The sequence below is a fragment of the Drosophila serrata genome, unplaced genomic scaffold (assembly GCF_035046125.1).
Source record: "Drosophila serrata isolate PLE 108 unplaced genomic scaffold, ASM3504612v1 contig_272, whole genome shotgun sequence".
Lineage (NCBI taxonomy): Eukaryota > Metazoa > Arthropoda > Insecta > Diptera > Drosophilidae > Drosophila > Drosophila serrata.
In genome coordinates, this window is record NW_028257170.1 from 4,151,597 (window position 1) to 4,170,431 (window position 18,835).

The 18,835-nt window shown below is 39.1% G+C and overlaps 1 protein-coding gene and 1 non-coding gene across 2 annotated transcripts; one reads left to right on the forward strand and one right to left on the reverse strand.

Moving 5' to 3' along the window:
* The first annotated feature begins 349 nt into the window (after positions 1-349).
* On the forward strand, positions 350-3,821 carry LOC110190116 (uncharacterized). Its single transcript, XM_020960434.2, has 2 exons — positions 350-2,377; positions 2,733-3,821. The coding sequence occupies exons 1-2, from the start codon at positions 1,668-1,670 to the stop codon at positions 3,676-3,678; spliced, it is 1,656 nt and encodes a 551-aa protein (XP_020816093.2). The 5' UTR covers positions 350-1,667; the 3' UTR covers positions 3,679-3,821.
* On the reverse strand, positions 650-721 carry TRNAD-GUC (transfer RNA aspartic acid (anticodon GUC)). The gene has a single exon. It is a non-coding gene; the product is annotated as a tRNA-Asp (tRNA).
* Positions 3,822-18,835: the final 15,014 nt, after the last annotated feature.

The window sequence follows — 18,835 nt, forward strand, 5'->3', positions numbered from 1 at the left end:
TGGATATTTTTTGGGGGTTCCCGAGGAGAGCCGAGGAGCCGAGTGATAAATTGGCGATATTACGGCAGCAGATTATTCAAATTTCTGCCGTGGGCGTTAACCCACAGAAAAGGCATTTGAAGAATGCCAAACCAGGCCAGAGATAGAGCCGATTGTTTGGCATTCAAATTGAAATAACGTGATTTTTGTGGTCCACTGGCCGTTGGCCGTTGGCCGATTTAGCCAGGGAGAGATTGCTGCTCGGTTGACATAGATTTTTTTTGTCCCCCTCGCCGACTATTGTTTTGCGGTTTTGCGCAGATTTCAGGGCTTGACTCAATCGATACGCACTTTTTTAGTTTGATTTTTTTTTCGTTTTTTTATCTATTATCTATGTATAGTGGGTGTGGGCGCAACTTTCTGACTGTTTAGCGTTTTGTGTGGTTATATTCCCAAAGGGAATTCAATGGTTTTCACCATTCACTATTTCACCATTGGTTTAAAGACCATACAAATGTGAAATAAAACATTTAAAACTGTGAAACATTTACTTGGGCATGCATATTAGTTTAAAAATATGTTTAAAGTAAATGTAGATAAGAAAATATTTGAAATAAATATTTCGAAGAATATATAAAAGAAAAAATAAAAAATAAATGTTTTTACATCTCTCCCCGACGGGGAATTGAACCCCGGTCTCCCGCGTGACAGGCGGGGATACTAACCACTATACTATCGAGGATGTTGAAATACAGACATCCAAATGCTTTCATAGCCGCGAGCACTGTTCTCAGGTGCCTCGATCGATAAGTGAGAACAGTTAGAACACTGAGAACAGTTAATATAAAGCTCTAAAATGACAACATTTTCTATTTATAAATACATTTCTTACATTTTTTCTGGCTTTACTTAACTGAATTTGTTAGTATTTTCCACCTACTTTGATCCATACTAAAGAACTTTAAAATAACAGCTTAAATACGACAATTTATCACCAATTATTGTACAGATTGTTTATATTTTCCCCTGATTAAAGATTACTGATCTGGATTTTTCGCATATTTGTTGTATTTTCCAACGCAATCAATTGATTTTAATGCGTTTCCAGCAGCATAGCACAATCATCGAATGCTTGCTCCACTTTAACAGCCGCACACCAGAGTCAGTCGTTGTTCTCCATGGAGTTTCGATTTTTTTTACGTTTCTGAGAGCCCCTGAGACCAGACCCGGACCCAGACCCAACCAGACCAGACATGAAGTGCAGCGATTTCGAAATCATTCCCACCTCATAACACCGCCGCCGCCCCGTTCACTCCAATTCACTCCAATCCCGGCGCGAGTTTGGCTTTCACAGCCCAATTCACTTGCCGCAAAAACCGCAAGGTGCGTTTTTGTTATGCTCGCAACACACAAAGTTGCTCAAAAGTGCATTCAATGCAAACGAAAAATGTCAGTATAGGAAAAGAAAAGCAATAACACAAGCCACATTGATTGCAACACCATCTCCATTTCTATCACAATCAAAAAACGGAACATCTTTCATCTCTCACAAGTAAATAGTATTACACTTGCTACACCCATCATCAATATATAAATTCCAAAAAAAAACACTACAAACACATTCAAAATTCATCCTAGTTGTAACAAATTCCCCAAAAACTCCATATAGCACTTCTGCAACTTCAACAATGACCATGACAATGAGACGCTGTGTGATCTGTGGCGAGAGGCCGCCCCCGATGGATGCCCAGGGCAACGTGGCGTATGCGTATCCCAAGAACGATGAGGAGGCTCGCATTTGGCAAATTAGCATGGCGGCCAAGGAGTGCTCCGTGCGGAGCATAAGGAAGGAGTGCTGCGTCTGTGTGGAGCACATTCCAGAGTTTGTGACCCGGGCCAAGGCCATTGGCAGGAAGCTGAGCGCTGAGAAGAAGAAGCAACGGGAAGCGAAATGTTCAGGGGCTTCGACGCCCGATGAAGAACCTAAGGAAGAGCCAGAGGAAAAGCCGAAGGATGAATGCGTTCAGTGTCCGGATTGTGGGGAACCAGCTGAGGAACGGGAGAAACCCTCGGTTAGTGTCCTGCTCCTGAACGGATCCTCGCTGCCCACCTATTGTGCCGATAGCAAAGGTTCTTGCTGCGTGGACTCCCGTCCGGCTGAGAAAGGCGATTCCAAGGGTAAGGCAACGAAAAGGATCAAGTCAGTGAAGTCCAAGTGCTCGGACACGGAGATCTTTGTGCTGGAGTCTGGCTTTCAGGACACTGGCGGCAAATTTCCGGATATTGATGGCACAGAGGTCACCCACCTGCGGGCACCCACGCAGGAGGAGGACGAGCTGACGCAATTGCGGGAGGAGATGATGGAGGTGGTGGAAGAGAATGGAGATCCCACTATCAGGTCTGATTTTAACCAAGTTAGCTTTGAAATTGATACTATAAATAGCTCTGAATTCACTTTGTTTGATATATGTAAATTGAAACTGGCTTTAATTGTTTTGTAACACATTTCTGATTGCCTTTTGTCCGAGATTATGGCCGAGAAGTTCTTAAAACTTGTTTTATGTTGCCAATAACCAATCAAACTAGTTTTTCGCGTGCTATATTTATATAAATGCGTAACTCAATTTCCATAAAAGCTTTTTTAGACTGCGTTAGATGCAGAAACTGGATTTTAAATCATATTTTACCTACAGTATTCAACAGTTTAGGCAATTTTTTAAGTTTGAAACCAATTTAAACATAACTTTTCCTAGGAGACGTCGTGGTAGCTGCCTTCCCGGCTGCACGGATGTCCTTCTCCTGGGTCGGGGACAGCACGAAACGGACGTGTGTCCTTGCAAGTGCGATCAGTGCAAAAAGACCTGTGGCCTTTCGGATCCAGATCCTTGCTGCCGGCCAGAATGTTGCCCGAAATGCGAGCCAGAGTACTTTGACCAGCCGCCATGTGGCTGCGAATGCGAACAGCAGGTGCGAAGGGAACTGGGCAAGGTGATCAAGGACCAAGCGATGCGAATCCTAGAGCTAGAGGAGCTACTCTGCCGGCAGAACAATATGCGCAATTGCCTGCAGCGGAAGCTGGACGAGCTGTACTGTGAGTTTGGGCGCCTGGACGACGCCGAGAACGAGGCGTATCGATCGGGAATATCCTGCCCGGGAAGTAAACGTGGCGGTCCTGATTGCGCCTCCGTGCTCAGCGAGCGTCCTTCAATACAGCCTGAACAACAACCGAAAGTAGAGTCCAGTCGCTCGATGTTTAGTAGGATATCGTTGAAGAGATTAAGCACCAGCGATGTTCGTTCCAAGCAGCCGGAAGAGTTACCTGTACCAAGGATACGGATACATGGATTTGCGGAACAGAAACCGGAACTTACAAAGCGCACCCGACGTCCCAAGTGGGTCAATAGAACGGAATCGGAAGAGCGAATGATTACTACCCAAGTTGGCCAAATGCCTTCAATAAAGTTCAATGAAATTCCCACCACATCTGGGATGGTCAACTATTCCGCTTCCACCTTGGCGTTAAGCCGCAATCGCGCCTCCGAAACCCAAGGCAACTTGAGCAACTCCCGAGGAAATCTCTCCCGATCCAATTACTCCGATGTGACCATATCCAACTCCAGGTCCAGCTACACGGTATCCTTCAACTCAAATGTGAACAAATCCAACTCCAAGACCAACCAATCCATATCCCAAGCTTGATGTGATGGCACATCCACTTCCACCCACACTTCAACTTCCATTCACATCCATTTCCATATACACCTGCCCACCTCCGTCTATACCTTGTCTACTGTGCAATCATGCAAATAAAAATATATTCTTTTTTTCCGGCTCTGTGCAAATGTTTTTAACCCAAATATTTTGTAGACATGCAACATTTATGTAGACAGGCAGCAAACAATTTGCAACAGAGCGAGAGACAAAGCACTGAAAGAAATCAGTCAATTATATACGAAATTTGTTAAGAGAATCATTTTTATTTGGTTTAATTTTTTAGCATTAGTAAGTGGGGGAAATGTTTGTAATTATGCCTGAAAATGTCTATTCTATCTTTAATTATCAACTAAGCTCTCTTGATTTATATTATTTTAAATTGTAGTTGTAAAGTGATCGCTAGAAATTCCCAAGTCTAAATTCTGGGACATGGTTTTGTGAGAAAAGTGAAAAAAAACCACCTGTTTTACTTGTCTTTTTCCTCCTGTCTGTGTTAAATCAGGTGTAAATTTTCCATAAAACTCTGTTACTTCATTTAAGTATTTATTTTATACTCATTTTATATAAAAAAAAAGACACATACATTGAAATTTCTTTCAGTGAATTAAAGAGTCAGTGGCGAGACGATTTGAAACCCATTCTCTGGCTCAATTCGAACCACTCGAACGCCCCTCGTCGGCGACAGCTGCGTGCAAATTGTTGCCATTTTATGGCATTTCAGTGCACAACGAATGCAGCTGTCCCTCCTCCTCCTCCCTTGATACCCCCTCGAAGCACACACAGCCAACCCGCCCCTGCACCCACCTGAGAATGCAACCCCCGCCTCGCTGTCCCTGGCAATTTAGGGAGCAATTTTCGCTTACTATTCTAAATGTTCATAAACACATTAAAAAAGATAATTAAAAGAAGAAAATTTCGCCCTCTCTCATTTTTCGCACATCAGCGGCAAAGTTAATGCCGCAATGTTGCATCTGCATTATTTATTTATTATGTATGCAAATGCATTTAATTGCAACGCGGTGGGGAGCACAGAGCAGGAGGAGGAAAGAGGAGATGCTGCTGCTGCCGCTGCTGCAGGCGAGGCAACGTCAAACAATTTGCATATTTTAGCATGTAATGAAATTTGTAATAATTCTGCAATTAATTGCGTACGTGTCCTTGTTTATAGCCCACGTAGCAGGAGCAGGAGCAGGAGCAGGAGCTGGAACCCAGAGTGTCCGGTTTCGTTTTCAGTCTGCTGCTGTGGGTTTTTGGCTTTTTCTCCCTCCCCCACCCACAAGGGCATGGCTGGCCATGGGAGCGCGGATGGCGGACATTAATGTTTACGTTTTGCCTGTGTATAAATAAAGCTGCTGAATCTATATATATACACACATGTGCATAAAGATATGGTCATATACATATATATACACATGAATGTTGCTTTTATTTAAGCCAGAGGGCAAATTTTATAGGACCGGACTTTAATGGTTTCCTTTAATGTTGCAGAGCTGGCAAAAATATTTCGAAAATCGATTGCAGTAAAAACTTTGTACAATTTGTTCTCTGGCCAGCAAGTATTTAGAAATATATATTTGCTAATTGGTTGTCTCTTTAATAATCGAAGCTAATTGCTATTAAATTTTACAAATTGTTGAATTAATTTTTGTTTAAATGGTTCTATGGTTTAGTTAAGCATTTGTAAAAGACGCCACGAATAATACTAATTATAAATACAAATTGTTTCTCTAATTTCTCTATATAAACCCCATTTCTGTTTATGTAACTGCTTAAAACATTTCCAACCGAGTTCAATTGAACTCCCGGCTTTGTTGCTTTCAAGGATTCACTTGAAATTGCCACATTTTAGGAGCCCGACTTTGACCTGCACTTGAAACTGCCGAAAACAAAAACAGAACAATCAAAGCCATTGCTTTGGTCCTTTTGGCTGTGGGTCCTGCACGGGCATATCCTTCATTGGCGGCTGCTTTACAATTTGCATGTTTACAAGTAAATTTCCAACATGAATATTTAGTTATTTTACCATTGCAGCACAAAATGGAGTTGGAGTTTGTTGCTTTGCATTGTTGTAGCTTTACTGTTGATGTTGATGGGTTGTATGTGCGTGTGTGCGTGTATATACCTTTGTCTAGGTGTTCGACATGCTCTTGTTGTTTTAATCCGGTCCACCCTGGCTGCAGGTCCACCCAAGCTCCAGTTTGGGTGAATTTTCAATAACAAGCTGCTGCTGCCTTTGCTTTTGCTGTTGTTATTGGTCATTTTGTTGTTTGTTTTTAATTGTTTTGCATGTTTTCGTTTCATTTGCAGTCGCCCGGGGGGAGAGGGGAGGAGAGGGGGCAAATCGACACCGTAATTATGGCGAGAAGAACAACAAATATTTATGCTGATTTTTATGCTCCGAGCTTGGGTTCGGGCTTATAAAATGAAAGGTATTTAAATTTGAAGATGTCAGCGGCAGATACTCTTCGCAGATACTTTGATTTTCATTTCATTTTGATGTTTTTCAATTATGTTAAGGTTCCGATATTGTTTTCCTTTTTATTAAGCTACGGTTTCTTTTTTCGGCTGTTTTTCCTGATCCTGATCCTGCCCCTGCGTTGTCTGTTTGTTTTTTTATTCCTGCAATTGTCTGGACTGGCAGACAGACAATAGATTTCAAGGATGGTTTCATTTCAGCTGCGTCCATTTGTGTTTCATTTTCATTTTCCTTTTATGGCTTGCAATAATCATTTGGCGTTAGAAGGGAAACGGAAGTACAGAAGCGAGCCAAAGGAACAAAAAAAAAGAAAGGAAAAGTGCCAAAAGGAAAGTCTCATAAAATTAGTAGCAATGACTTTAAAAATGCCATGTTTTGCCGAACTCACTGTCATTCATTTTATCCATTTTTCCCCAGATCGTTTTCTTTTTTTTATTTCATCTGTTTTCTTTTGTTTTTTTTTCCGCTGTCTCTGTTCTTTGATGATGAGTTTTTCATTAGTTTCGCGCCGTTTGAGACTGCCAATTAAAATAGAAAGAGACAGAGGCCAGCCAATATTGGAAAAATATCTCGACATTTCTATGCACATTTATATACAAATTTTAGCACTGACAGAAATATTTATTAATGGAAAATAAAGCTAGATTTACTTGTGAAATAAAGTCAAGTATATTTAGAATTTAATTCTCAAAAGGTGTGTTATTTAGTATTGAATTAATTATATCTTTTAAATGGATACATCCTTGGGTATATATACTAATTAGTATTCTTATTTATAATATATATATTATATTTCTTTATTGAATCCAGTTTTTATCCTATTTTTCTCTCACTGCATAGATAGACATTCGGTCATGATGATAAATGAGCTGTGTGTTAGCTGAACAGAAATGCGTGCTAAATGTTATAATTGCCGCCATTCATTCAAGTTTTACGGATCGAAGCGAAGGGGAATGGTCCGAAACACGATATTTATTTCGCAAATGTTATAAAATTTAAGCTAAAGACTTGCACATTCGAACATTTAAGCAAAGAAACAATTCATTTGTGACTATTATATTAGTTATGCAATCGAGGTCAAGTTTTTATTAAATTATTTTGATACTTCTTATAATTTCTTGCATTTCCATTATTTTAAAAAATGACTTCACATGTTTCCACTTCAGAAAACTTGCTTTCTTTAATTTTGATTAGTTTGCATTTTATTTTTTATGAATTCCAGGAAATGCAGGGGCTCTGTTCTTTGTCATATTTGATTTTCTTTGACCAAGCAAAAAAGCACCGCACACATTGATTTCAATGGAAAACCTAATCAGTGCTTAGCTAGACAATTTTTTATAATTTTTACAAAATCCAGACTATATAAAGCTGATCTTTGAAAGTTAACTTAGTCTGCCTTTAGCCACAATGAAGTGCATTGCGATTATCATCTATATTTGCCTGCTGACCTTTATAGCTGCGGAGAAGGACTCTTCCAATGGATATCCTTACACTGTGCCACGCTACAGAGTGCCTTATGCCATACCCTTATAATCAATGATGTAACAATTAATTAAACCTATAAATAAATATACATTTCTTTTAAAGCCATAATTTGAGTGTTTCCTTAATATAAAATATATATTTAAATACATTCAAGTTCAAAATGAACTTCTTTAACTTTTATGCCTAAAGCCTGATTTAAATTTTGTCATAAATTTCCTCATAATTTGGCAATTTCCCGTCCTCCTTTCCCATTGAGTTTCCTGCTCCATTTGCACAAGCAAACTGCTTCTAAGAAAATAAATTCAGTTTTGTGTTTTTCCTACGCTTTTCTCTCTCACATTTATCTCGGAAAAATGCGAAATTGCGCAACAAAAATATGTATGTGTATGAAAACAAACGTAGAGCCAAAATAAACCCTTGAGAGGAAAATAGCCGGAGACCCTGAAGGACTCGCAGGCACACACACACACACACACACACACACAGGACAATAAGGACAAGGACGGCCAAAACGGAACTGAAGAGCAGGCAGAATAATAGTCAATAAAATATTTGCACGAACCAAAAATCATTGAAGCGCATCTCGGGGACTTTTATTTCAATACAATCCCCAAGATATAGATACGGTAGGGGTGCAAAAAACAGCGAAAAAAAGTGGCCCAGGCATTGAAATAACATTTGGCGAGCACAAAAAGTCCTTCAAGTGCAGCAGCAGCCGAGGGAAAAGATGACAGGCGAGCTGAATTTAACAAAAATAAGGAAAGGGTGCCACAGGTTCTGTGGCAACAAAAACGGAGAAAGAGGAAGTGAGGAGGAGAAGGAAAACCCCCAGAAAGGGAAAACAATTTTCAATGTTTTTGCTTTTAGTCGACGGCGCTTTATTCAATGCCAAGCAAGAAAAAAAAGAAGAAAACTCTCTTGGCCCAACTTACTCGAGACTTTTAGTCACAAAAATTTTTACCCATGACTGGACAACACAGTGGCGGCAAAAAGTGTTCGACCTTTGCAGGCAAAAAACAAAGCAGGAAATGGCTGCCAGGGTATTGACAATGGCGAAGGCGGTGGCGGTGGCTGTGGGTACCAGTGGGCGTGGCCATGGCCCCTGAGCCAACGAGCGTGAAAGGAGAAGGCGACCGAGATAAGCGCATCTTGGAGCCAGGGAAAAGTTGCAAATTTACTTCCTCCACTTGTGGATCCTTTACTTTACTAAAAACCCCTAGGAATTTCACCCTCTCCAAAGAAAAACATTATTCGCTTCCATTCCTTAAACACTTGAGCTACTTATGGACATTTTAGTTAAATTTTATGGCGATTTCCGTTGGCCTCAGATTTCAGTTTGCCAATCTATTGAAATTGCGGTCTCGAGCATCGAGGGAAAAAGGTCAAACACATTAAATTTATAATGCGATTGAGAGAAGGCGAAAAAAAAGAACTCTGCATTAAGGACCCAAAGTGGGCGTGGCCTGTGACTCTGCGTGGGAGAGAAGAGCCTTAAGTAGGTCAGTTTTGTCTGTCATAAAATGCAATTGGAGCGCATTAAAGTGCCCTGCGACTCGCAAGTGAAATGTCAAGTTGTAAATAAGCAGGGCAGGGCGGGGAAGGACGGGGAGGAGAGGCCAAAAGGATCCGCAATGTCCTGCGATGGGCGTTGGCATCAAGTGTCGAAATGACCCAAAAGGCTTGACGTTTGATGGCTGATGGCGCTGATGTCACTTAAGCCTTGAGATGTTCAAGGAAAATGGTGACTGAGACCCCATAAAACTATCTTTCCTTAAAACGTTTATTTTAAAGGGTTCAAAAGTGTTATTTTTAGTGTTTAAAATATAGGAAATACTTGAAGAATTAATAGATTTTAAGGCATAAATGCATTATGAAACGTATGGCAACTTCTTGCAAAGTTATTTGACATATAAAATGATTTCTGCAAACTTCTTCAACTGTAAACTTTAAATTTGCCAAGAAATTTGTAATATCTCCCCCTGAAAGTCATTGAAATCAGTTATCTGTTTATCTGCTGGCTGTCTGCACTATTCCTGCACTTGTGTGTACTTTATCCGCCACTTTTGGGCCTTTTGTTACTATGCAAATGGCCAAACATTTTGGCTTAAAAGCTTTGTTACGACCAATGCGCGCTTAGCGTCTAGACGTCTGTTTAGCCACTTCAATTTTCGGGCCGGAAAATGGGGTCCCCACTTCTGAGTTACGATTACGGCCACAATGATGTTGATCCGGCCGGAAGGAACCACCGCCCCGTAATTGATATTCATATGCAACGCGATGCCGTTTGCTTGCATCTCATTAGCGACAGTCGCTGAATTCCGCATTTATCCTTGTATGTTGCGTGTGTACCTGGCTCTTATAAATAAGCACATAATCAGGCGACAAACGTGGCTCTGTCCCTGCCACGTGCATAAATAAATAAATAATCCACAGCAATTACCATAACTTGAGCTGACATCTCCACTAGGCAGGCAGGGAGACTAGGAGACCTTCGGTCCACAGTGTTATGACTAACTTGGTTTCTCTCCTCCGCGGATGCTGTTGATGATGATGTCAGTCGCTGGCAGCAGCAGCAGCAGCAGCAGTCAATAAATATAAATATCGGGCTGAAGAGGCGACTCGTAGAGCGACCCTCGCCTCATCGTTAAGTGTTCGGCTTTATGGCCCAAACGGGGCGAGAGAATTGGCGGCCGGGCTTGGACTTTAATTAGCGCCTGGCCTGACAATTAAATAATATTTTCGCCAACTCACAGCCGCGGCTCATCCCCACGCTCCCCTCGGCTCCCCTCTACGGCTCATCGCTGTCCCCGTCTGTGAAGCCGCCGACTTGTTAACTCGCTGCCTGACAGTCTGCCAACAAGTTTTAATTACAAGCCAAACGACGAAGCAAAAATACAACAAAAAAAAGCAAAGAAAAACACTGCAAAAAAGACTAGTGGGGAAACAGAAGTTGCACAGACTGGGAGATACCTCGTAAAAGATACAAGTCAGAGTTTAAAGATCATTTCAATAGTTTAAAAGTTTCTTAATCATCATTGAAATGTAGGTTTACTGTAATATTTCTTTAGCTGTCACTTCTTGATAATAAAATTTAAACATTCCCAGTTGAAAACACTTCATTTTGTACTCTAATTGTGGGCTTATTTTTTAAGAGAATCGATTCCCATAAAATATTATTAACTACTACAAATAAAGTTCTGTTTTTTCCATCAACATTCATAGTACATTGTAGGCTTCATTGATTTTAATGCCATATCGTTAAAGTTAATGGAAAACTGAACACCTTATTCATGTTAAAATACAACAAAATATATATTTGATATATTACGTTGACCCAGATTAAATTTAATTTGCAAAAAAACATAGCTTGTACATGAAAACTGAACAATTTCGAGCATAATCATGCCTGAAGCTACCCATTTTTTTTTTATTGGGACAAAAAGTGTCTCCCGGCCAGTTAGTTTTTGATAGTTGCTGACTTGTTTTAATGACTCCTCCTGGCCTGCAGCATTGCAACTTCTCTTTTTTTTTACGACTGTATGCAAATATTTTTTCAACACATTTTATGGCTTTGTGATTGTTATCCGACTCTCGGGTTGGTTGGTAGTCGGTTTTACAAAGCTTTTGTTCGACTTTTATGTGTGATGGTTCTCTAGGAACAAACCCTCTGCCCTTTTCGCAGAGTGTATCCCTTAGCGGTCAGTCCATCTCCATTGCGGATGATGACATATTTTTGACTTCTTGCTAATTTGAATTTGAAAATGAATCGAAATGAATTTATCTATTTACTTATTTATTTATTTATACCACAAAGAGTAGAATTTATGACAATTTGAACTGGTTTCGCTTTGATTTTTATTCTTGATTTCCCTCTGGGTGTTGATTGGCCGCCTGACATATTGACTTGCATTTTGTCAATGGCGATTCGAGTTTGATGAAGGTCGTTTTCTATTAGCGCCCATAAAATGACGGAAATTCGAATCACATTCGACCTTCCTCTGCTTGTAACAGATAAATTCTATGTCTGAGAAATGGAAATATTTTGGGTTTTTTTTGGGGGGCTCTAAAAAGGTTCAAATTAAATGAAAATTGTGTAACAAATTGGAATTAAAAGTGGGAAATAAAATGAGTGTTTTGTGTTCAATTTAATTTCTATTTATTTGTGTATTAATTTAGACTGTTTGGCTAATTAAATGGGGGAATTATGTACCTGTTGTTCTACATTGACACAATGAATAATAAATTTAGCAATTTATTGTGGTACGATTTAAATGAATTATCTAACACATTGTGTGGGCTTTTTTCAATCTTTAAATATTTGTTACAGGTAATTTAGGGGTTAATTCCTCCCTTAAGTAGCCACCTCCCCCCTCACAATTATTCCAACCACCTTTTGAAGTGGCCTTGCCAATTAGTCGACCGAAAACCTGAACCCAATTCAAAGTTTACTTTATCGAGTGTGTATCTGGAGTGGAAAAGAGCTCAAACACTCACTGCAAGTTAAGCAAATATATGCAGACACTGACTCAAAAAAAAAAAAAAGGTGGCACACATGCACCGCTGCCACTTGGATGTGGCAGAAAGCGATACAGATACAGATACAGATACAGATACTTTATGCCGTACGTGCCAAACAAAACTCCGCAGCCACTGACCCATCCAGTTATTGAAATGCAAAAGCCAGAAAGGAAAATTGCAGTAGCCAAGACCATTTTCCATGACACGCAGCACGCAGGGCGGGCCGATGGGCGGCGGGTTGCAATGGGGGGAAAATGCTATGCAGTATGCAACATGAAGTATGCAGAATGCAGACAGGAACATGGCTGGGACCCATATGTATGTGTGTATGTGCTGCACGACTCGGGAGACCCGCGCGATTCCTGGACGGTTTCGGGGACTGGACGTGGTCCAGGATTGCATTTCTAATGTGCATTCGTTGTCCGCCGTCAATCCATTAAAAATCGTTGCACCGACAACAACAAATGTGGCACGTACAGCTACAACAATTTGGACTTCTTTGCCGCTTCTCCAACAGATAACATTTGTATTTAAAAGACACTTTACGGATTGCCGGCGAAACCGGTCTCCTTTTTAGCCATTTGTAGTTTATCGGAGGCGAATCTTGAAGTACCGCCCGGTACAGGCCGCATGTCAAAATGTCAATTTTTCGTTTCGGTTTCTTATTTATTTTTGTATTTTTTTTGCCTGCCTGACTGTGTGGCACGTCCTCGGCCTGTGGCATGCAAAGTTGCCACATGTTGCGTAAACTAGTTTCGTGAGTCGTGAGATATATCACCTGAGCTTAGAGTCTAACTGCACTTTGCAGAATTTGTATATTTGTGCAACGATCCGTGGCACTCGGACGCCTGTCATGTTTGCCACAGTAAGTATTTTGGCTATGATTCGGTATTCCGGCTCATATCCCAGAAAAAAAGGTGTCAAACAACTGTTTTTTCAGACAGCTAAAATGCTGAGAATTGAGGTGTTTTGATAAACTTACCCTAAGTTATGGAACAGGTTGTGATATCTGTAAGAAATACATAGAAAGAGGAGTAAATAACTTTGATATTTATAGTAATATTTGAAGATTTCTTCTTATAATTAATTTCTTAACATAATAAACCTGGATTTTATATAGAAACAGGAGTAAATAACTTTGATATTTATAGTAATATCTCAAGGTTTCTGTTGCAATTAATTTCTTAACCTAATAAAACTTGATTTTCCCTTACAACCCAATTATTTTCCCTAAATTTAAAGAGTAAATGGAGAAATAGAAACTCAAATAAACTGGGGAAAGGCTAGAAAGTGCTCAATTATTGTCCAAATCCATCTTTCTGGGAATCCCACCCACCTGGAATCACTCCACACGCCATGTTCAATCCGTTGAAGACTTTGTTGATTGCCCTTCGGAGAGCACAAGGCAAAAAAATAATAATAAAGTTTATTACTTAATGTGCCGTGTGCCTTTTGCCGTTTTGAGAATTTTGTGGCAGTTTTTTGGCCATTAATGCAAAGTTTACTTCCTCTTCGTTGCTTTTTTTTTTGCGGGCATAATTAAGCGCACTTTTAAATATTTTAACCTATGCTGTGTGTGCTTTTGGAATCGTAAAAATAACTGGAGTACCGCCGGGCCCATAAAAGCAACGACTTTGGACCACCCAAGATGGGCCTGGGCCCTGGGAAAACTCTTGCGTGTGCCAAAAAGTACAGAGTGCAGGAAAAGTCTTGGAAAGTGGGTGGGGAAAAAGGTCAACAATTTTATAGCCATTTCCCGCTTAGGTTTTCTAGGTGTTAAATAATAAATACGCCCAGGAATCGTTCCTTTTTCCTTTTCCCTTGTCAATAAAATCGGGCCAAGAATTGCGTGTGTGCGCTGACTTATCGTGCTCACAGTTCGCTTGCTTTTCCACCAATGATGACATTTTAATAGCTTAGCCCAAATCCTCAAGGAAGGCAAAAATAAAAATACAAGAAAAGCAATACGAATATTTTCCGTACATTTACGAGCACTCATAAAACATTGAAACAATGACGAAAGCCCAACACTTTTCCTGTTTTCCTCCCTTTTTCCACCTCATGTGAGCTTGTACTTTGCCCCGCCGGAATCATAAACAAATTTCCCATTAATTGCTTCATTTTCCTAGACCTCAATGCAGAGTTCAAGCTTTAAAGATTCATTGCAAAAGGCAATTAAAGGCCGTGCGACAAGAAAAACCTTTTTTTCCTGCAGACTTTACTAATTTAATTAGTTCAGGTTTTCGGCCAGGAGCAGGCAGTAAGCCATTTAGGCCCTGTCTGGGGCTCCTTTGGTTAGTTAGACGCGCCAAATGAAATCAGACTTGAAGCGAGACAATGTTTAATAATGCCACACGCATACCCACACACACACACACACACCATTCTGGCACAACAAATAGTCACAAAAGGTGTGCGAAATGTGTGAGAATGAGCTCACAAAATATTTAATGAAACAAAACATACACTTTGGGGACAATAAATGCAGGTTTATTAAGGTGCTTTTTAATAAAATAAAGTATTTTAGTACAATTTTGTTGGGAGAGTAAATGTATTAAGTCATTTAAATAATTTAGCAAGTAAAACTAAATGAAATGCATCAAAAACTGAAAAGTTTTATTAGATTTTTAAATGAAAAAGTTTCTGAAAAACTCTTATTTAAATGATAAACGATTTAATTGGGAACTTATATGTCTAATTGCTTCTATAAAGCATTGAAAATGCTTCAAAAACTGGTAAAATATACTGCATTTTTGTATATTAGTTAAAGAAAATATAGTTTTAATTATGTAATTCAAGTTCTTCTGTAATTTACCTGCTAAGATCGCCTTTTATGACACTTATACTATCAAAAATATAAACAAAACCCTGTAGAATTTTGCTAGATTAAGCTTATGTCGCACACCTTCACCCCAATGGCCTCTATGAGGAAGTGACAGAAGTTTTTTTGTTTTTTTTTTCTTTCTCCCCATAAATGTCATTGACTCACACACGTAACATAGAGTGAGAAGGAAGAGCGGCGCGGAACTGAGACAGAAACATAAAATTTGCGGCAATTTCTAGGGCGTCGTCATCGTCTGTGTCGACTTTGGCTGTGCGGCATATAAATAAATATTATATTACCCTCGGCGAAGGAGAGGAAACCTTAGACCCCCGTTGTCTGTGTGTACTGTGTGTGTGATGTGAGTGTGCGATGTGTGTGTCTCTCTCTCCCCTGGCTTTTGTTTGCCTGCTGAAGTTGTTAATTAAATATTTACTCTGCTTATTTGCAAAATGAATAACTTTAGCATTTTATTTCACATGGCGCAGTCTATGTACATGGGTGTCTCTCACTCCTTTTAGGGTTTCAGACATTCCCTGTTCCCTAAACTGGGGCCCACACTCCCATCTTTTAGCACATTTATGCTTGACTTTGGAGACACTTTAAGTTTTCCTTTGGTTTCGACTTTAATTGCCTTTATTGCAGGGTCTAAGTACACTTGAGGAAATTAGCTTAAACTTGGGAATTACTACCCTTTTTGGTAAAGATAGTTTGCTATTTAGAATTTAATTTACAAATACAAGAATTGATATGAAAAGTAAGGGAATACTAAGTCTGGGAAAACATTCTTTTAATCAAATAAAGTGCATTTAATATGAAAACATACATAATTATGTTATTTTACTACTCGGAAATCCTAAAAATATACATTTTAATTATACCAGAACATTCTCCAATTATTTCTTTCTTTTGCTTAAAATTATAACCCAAGCAGAGCCACGTTTATTTATAAAAAAACAAGTAATTCCGACTTTAGTTAGTCACCAAAAAATTACATCATTCGGATTCTCTCATAACCTTCTAGCGAAAAAAAAGGCAACAAAGTTAAAGTCGCATTTGCATTCAACTTTCCGTTTCTCACACATTTATATTTATTCATTTATTTATTTATTTACCTGTGAAGCATTTTGTTACGCTTCACATTTACGTGCTGATTGTTCACTAAGAGCGAAACTCGTTTTTCGCCAAATGCCATTCAAATGCCCGCTCTCGGAATCTCTGAATCTGAATCTTGGCCCAAACTTAATGACTTCACTTTGTGAGGTCGCTTTCCGTCAAGGTGAGAGGAGATATTTCCACAGCTGATGCGGAGTTTACTCTAGAGAACTTTGCATAATTGATTAATAATTTTACTGGACAGGTGGCGCCCCCAAAGGGACCACGCCCCTTTGTCGTCGTCGTCGTTTGTTAAATATTCAAATGAACTGCGAGGCGACCGCCTTAACCCATTAATTAGTACGACATGAGCGCACATTAGATAAATGTTGTGAAACTTGATTAAAAGCAAACAGTTTGATTAGTTCGCATTGGGGAAAAATTTCACTCTCTCTCTCTCGGTTTAAAGGGTTCCAAAGTTTATCGATAGATATATATATATAGTCATAGAAAAGGGGTAACATCGAGTATATAGAGATGTCTCATCACCCTTTTTGTACAAGAAACTTATTATTGATTTTACTTACATTCGAGTTTTTGCTGATTTGTTGTTCATTTTGTTTGTTTGGCCTGGGTTTGCTTGTTTGCCTGTTTGTTTGTTTGTTGATTTTCTGTTTGCTTGACTCGAAAATTATTTGGGTTAAACCAACAACAAACGGACGCCAAGAGTAATCAATGCAATAGTCAAAAGCTCAATAGACAAGAAATGGGAAATGGGACTGAAGTACTGGTTATTTTCAGAGATTTGCTTCCTGGTCTATGAACATTTCATAATATTATGAAATTCAAAAGTTTTCATTGAGGAAGTGCAAAGTTGAACATTATATTTAAGAGCTTGAAAAACAGAGACCCCTTTAAGGCTTTAATGGGCAAATGGTAACTCTTTTTAAGGTATTTAATTAAAGCAATAAGTTATTATTATGCTCACCTAAAAGTTAGTCTCAGTTCTTTGTAATTAATCTCATTAATTCGTCTCCAAAACACCTGACTAATCCAATAAGTTGATCAACTTTTCCTGGGCCAAACTTTAACCACAGGAACTTTAACACGAGGCAAGTTAATTTGTCGCAAGGGAAAACTAGCTTATAAGTAAACAAGGAACATGTCAACGAAAACTTAACAGAAATTAACTGGGTAAACACGGAAAGAACCAGAAAATATTTACTTAATTAACTGGCAAAAGTTTCGGGACAAAGGATACATGGGCGTGGGAAACCCCTTTTTATTAAAAGGATAAATTCAGACAACGTGGCGTATGCGCAATTAACATTTATGGCAATTAATTATACGATTATGTATACGCCGTGTGGCACAACATAAGCATTTCGTTGTCTTTTTCGTTCTGGCTCCTAATGAAGGCATCAAAATTGGAGGGCGACAAAAAAAGTGTACTCCCCTCCCCCTCTTGGCCTTTTTCGGTAAGCCATAATTATGGGTAATCAAATAGTTTTATTTGATGCTCTAACTAATGATCTTTTTTGTCTAGGCTTCAGCAAGGTCGAAACCCTAAACGAGCCGTTCAAAGACTTGAGACTTTAATTAATCGTTGGTATCGCCGCCATCGACTCTGATTAGTCCAAACAGACCGAAAATAGAGCCCCCGAGGCGGCAGCTCACTTCTCGTTAATTGATATGCAAAATCAAATGGCCACTAAATGGTGCAAATTGGAGAATTACGCACAGGTGAAGGCGTTTCCCAGCAAAACCAGGCCAGAGTTCATTGAACTGCAGGTATCGAACTGGGAATTTATTTGCTAGAAAATGCAAAGTGACAATTAAATGGCTAGAAGAATTTCAGAGCCTCTGTAAAGACCAATTAGTAAGCATATAAATATAAACGAATTATGCATTTCTCCTCAATTTATGCGCTTTGACTCTTAATTCCGCAAAAGCAAATGAAAAATTGAAATAAAAACGAAGCGTTTTTCATTATACAATATATTTTCCCTCTCTAAGACAATTTGTTTTGACATATTTTTGCTCGACTAGGCAGAATTGTTCAAAACACTGAGACAGAGGGGTACACAGAGATAGGAAAGCTAAATCATTTTGTTGAGAACGAACGTTTTTACAGATTGCGGTTTGGGGCATTTTCTTGCTCGCCTGACAAGCTGATAAAGCAAATTTTTCCAAGCCCCCCTTTCCCCGAGTATCAATAAACCCATAAATTTAAAAAAAAGCCACCACACACACACACACACACGAAATAAATGTAAATATATATATATGTGTATAAATTTGTTGTTGTCAGCCCATTTTCATATTTATTTCCCAGCACACACAGCCTCGACATTTGCTCTGGTTTATGACCAGACTTTTTGTGGGCGTCAACTATATATATAGTATATATATATATATATCTATCCATCTATCTCTATTCGTCTTTAAAATTTTTGCATATTTATCGTAAATTGCCTGCCTCGATTTTATGGATCATGTTCTGTTTTTTTGAGCTATTAAATGGTTTTCACATTATATTAATGGATTTTTACTGCTCAGCAGAGCTAGTATATATAGTATTTAAACATTTTCGGAATTGTTTACATTTTGACAGTCGCAGGAACAGATGTTTTCCAGTGGCCATGAAAAACATGTGAGTTTAGTTAATGCGAATGATTATCTTAAGCAATATGAGTTCATTAATCAGTCAGTTTTGGGGGAACTAAACTTGGATAATGAATCATTTC

What these genes read in the sequence shown, in the direction of transcription:
- LOC110190116 (XM_020960434.2), top strand. Translation starts at nt 1,668, where the DNA reads ATGACCATGACAATGAGACGCTGTGTGATCTGTGGCGAGAGGCCGCCC. An exon ending in AATGGAGATCCCACTATCAG is followed by an intron (nt 2,378 to 2,732) that starts GTCTGATTTTAA and finishes AACTTTTCCTAG; the next exon opens with GAGACGTCGTGGTAGCTGCC.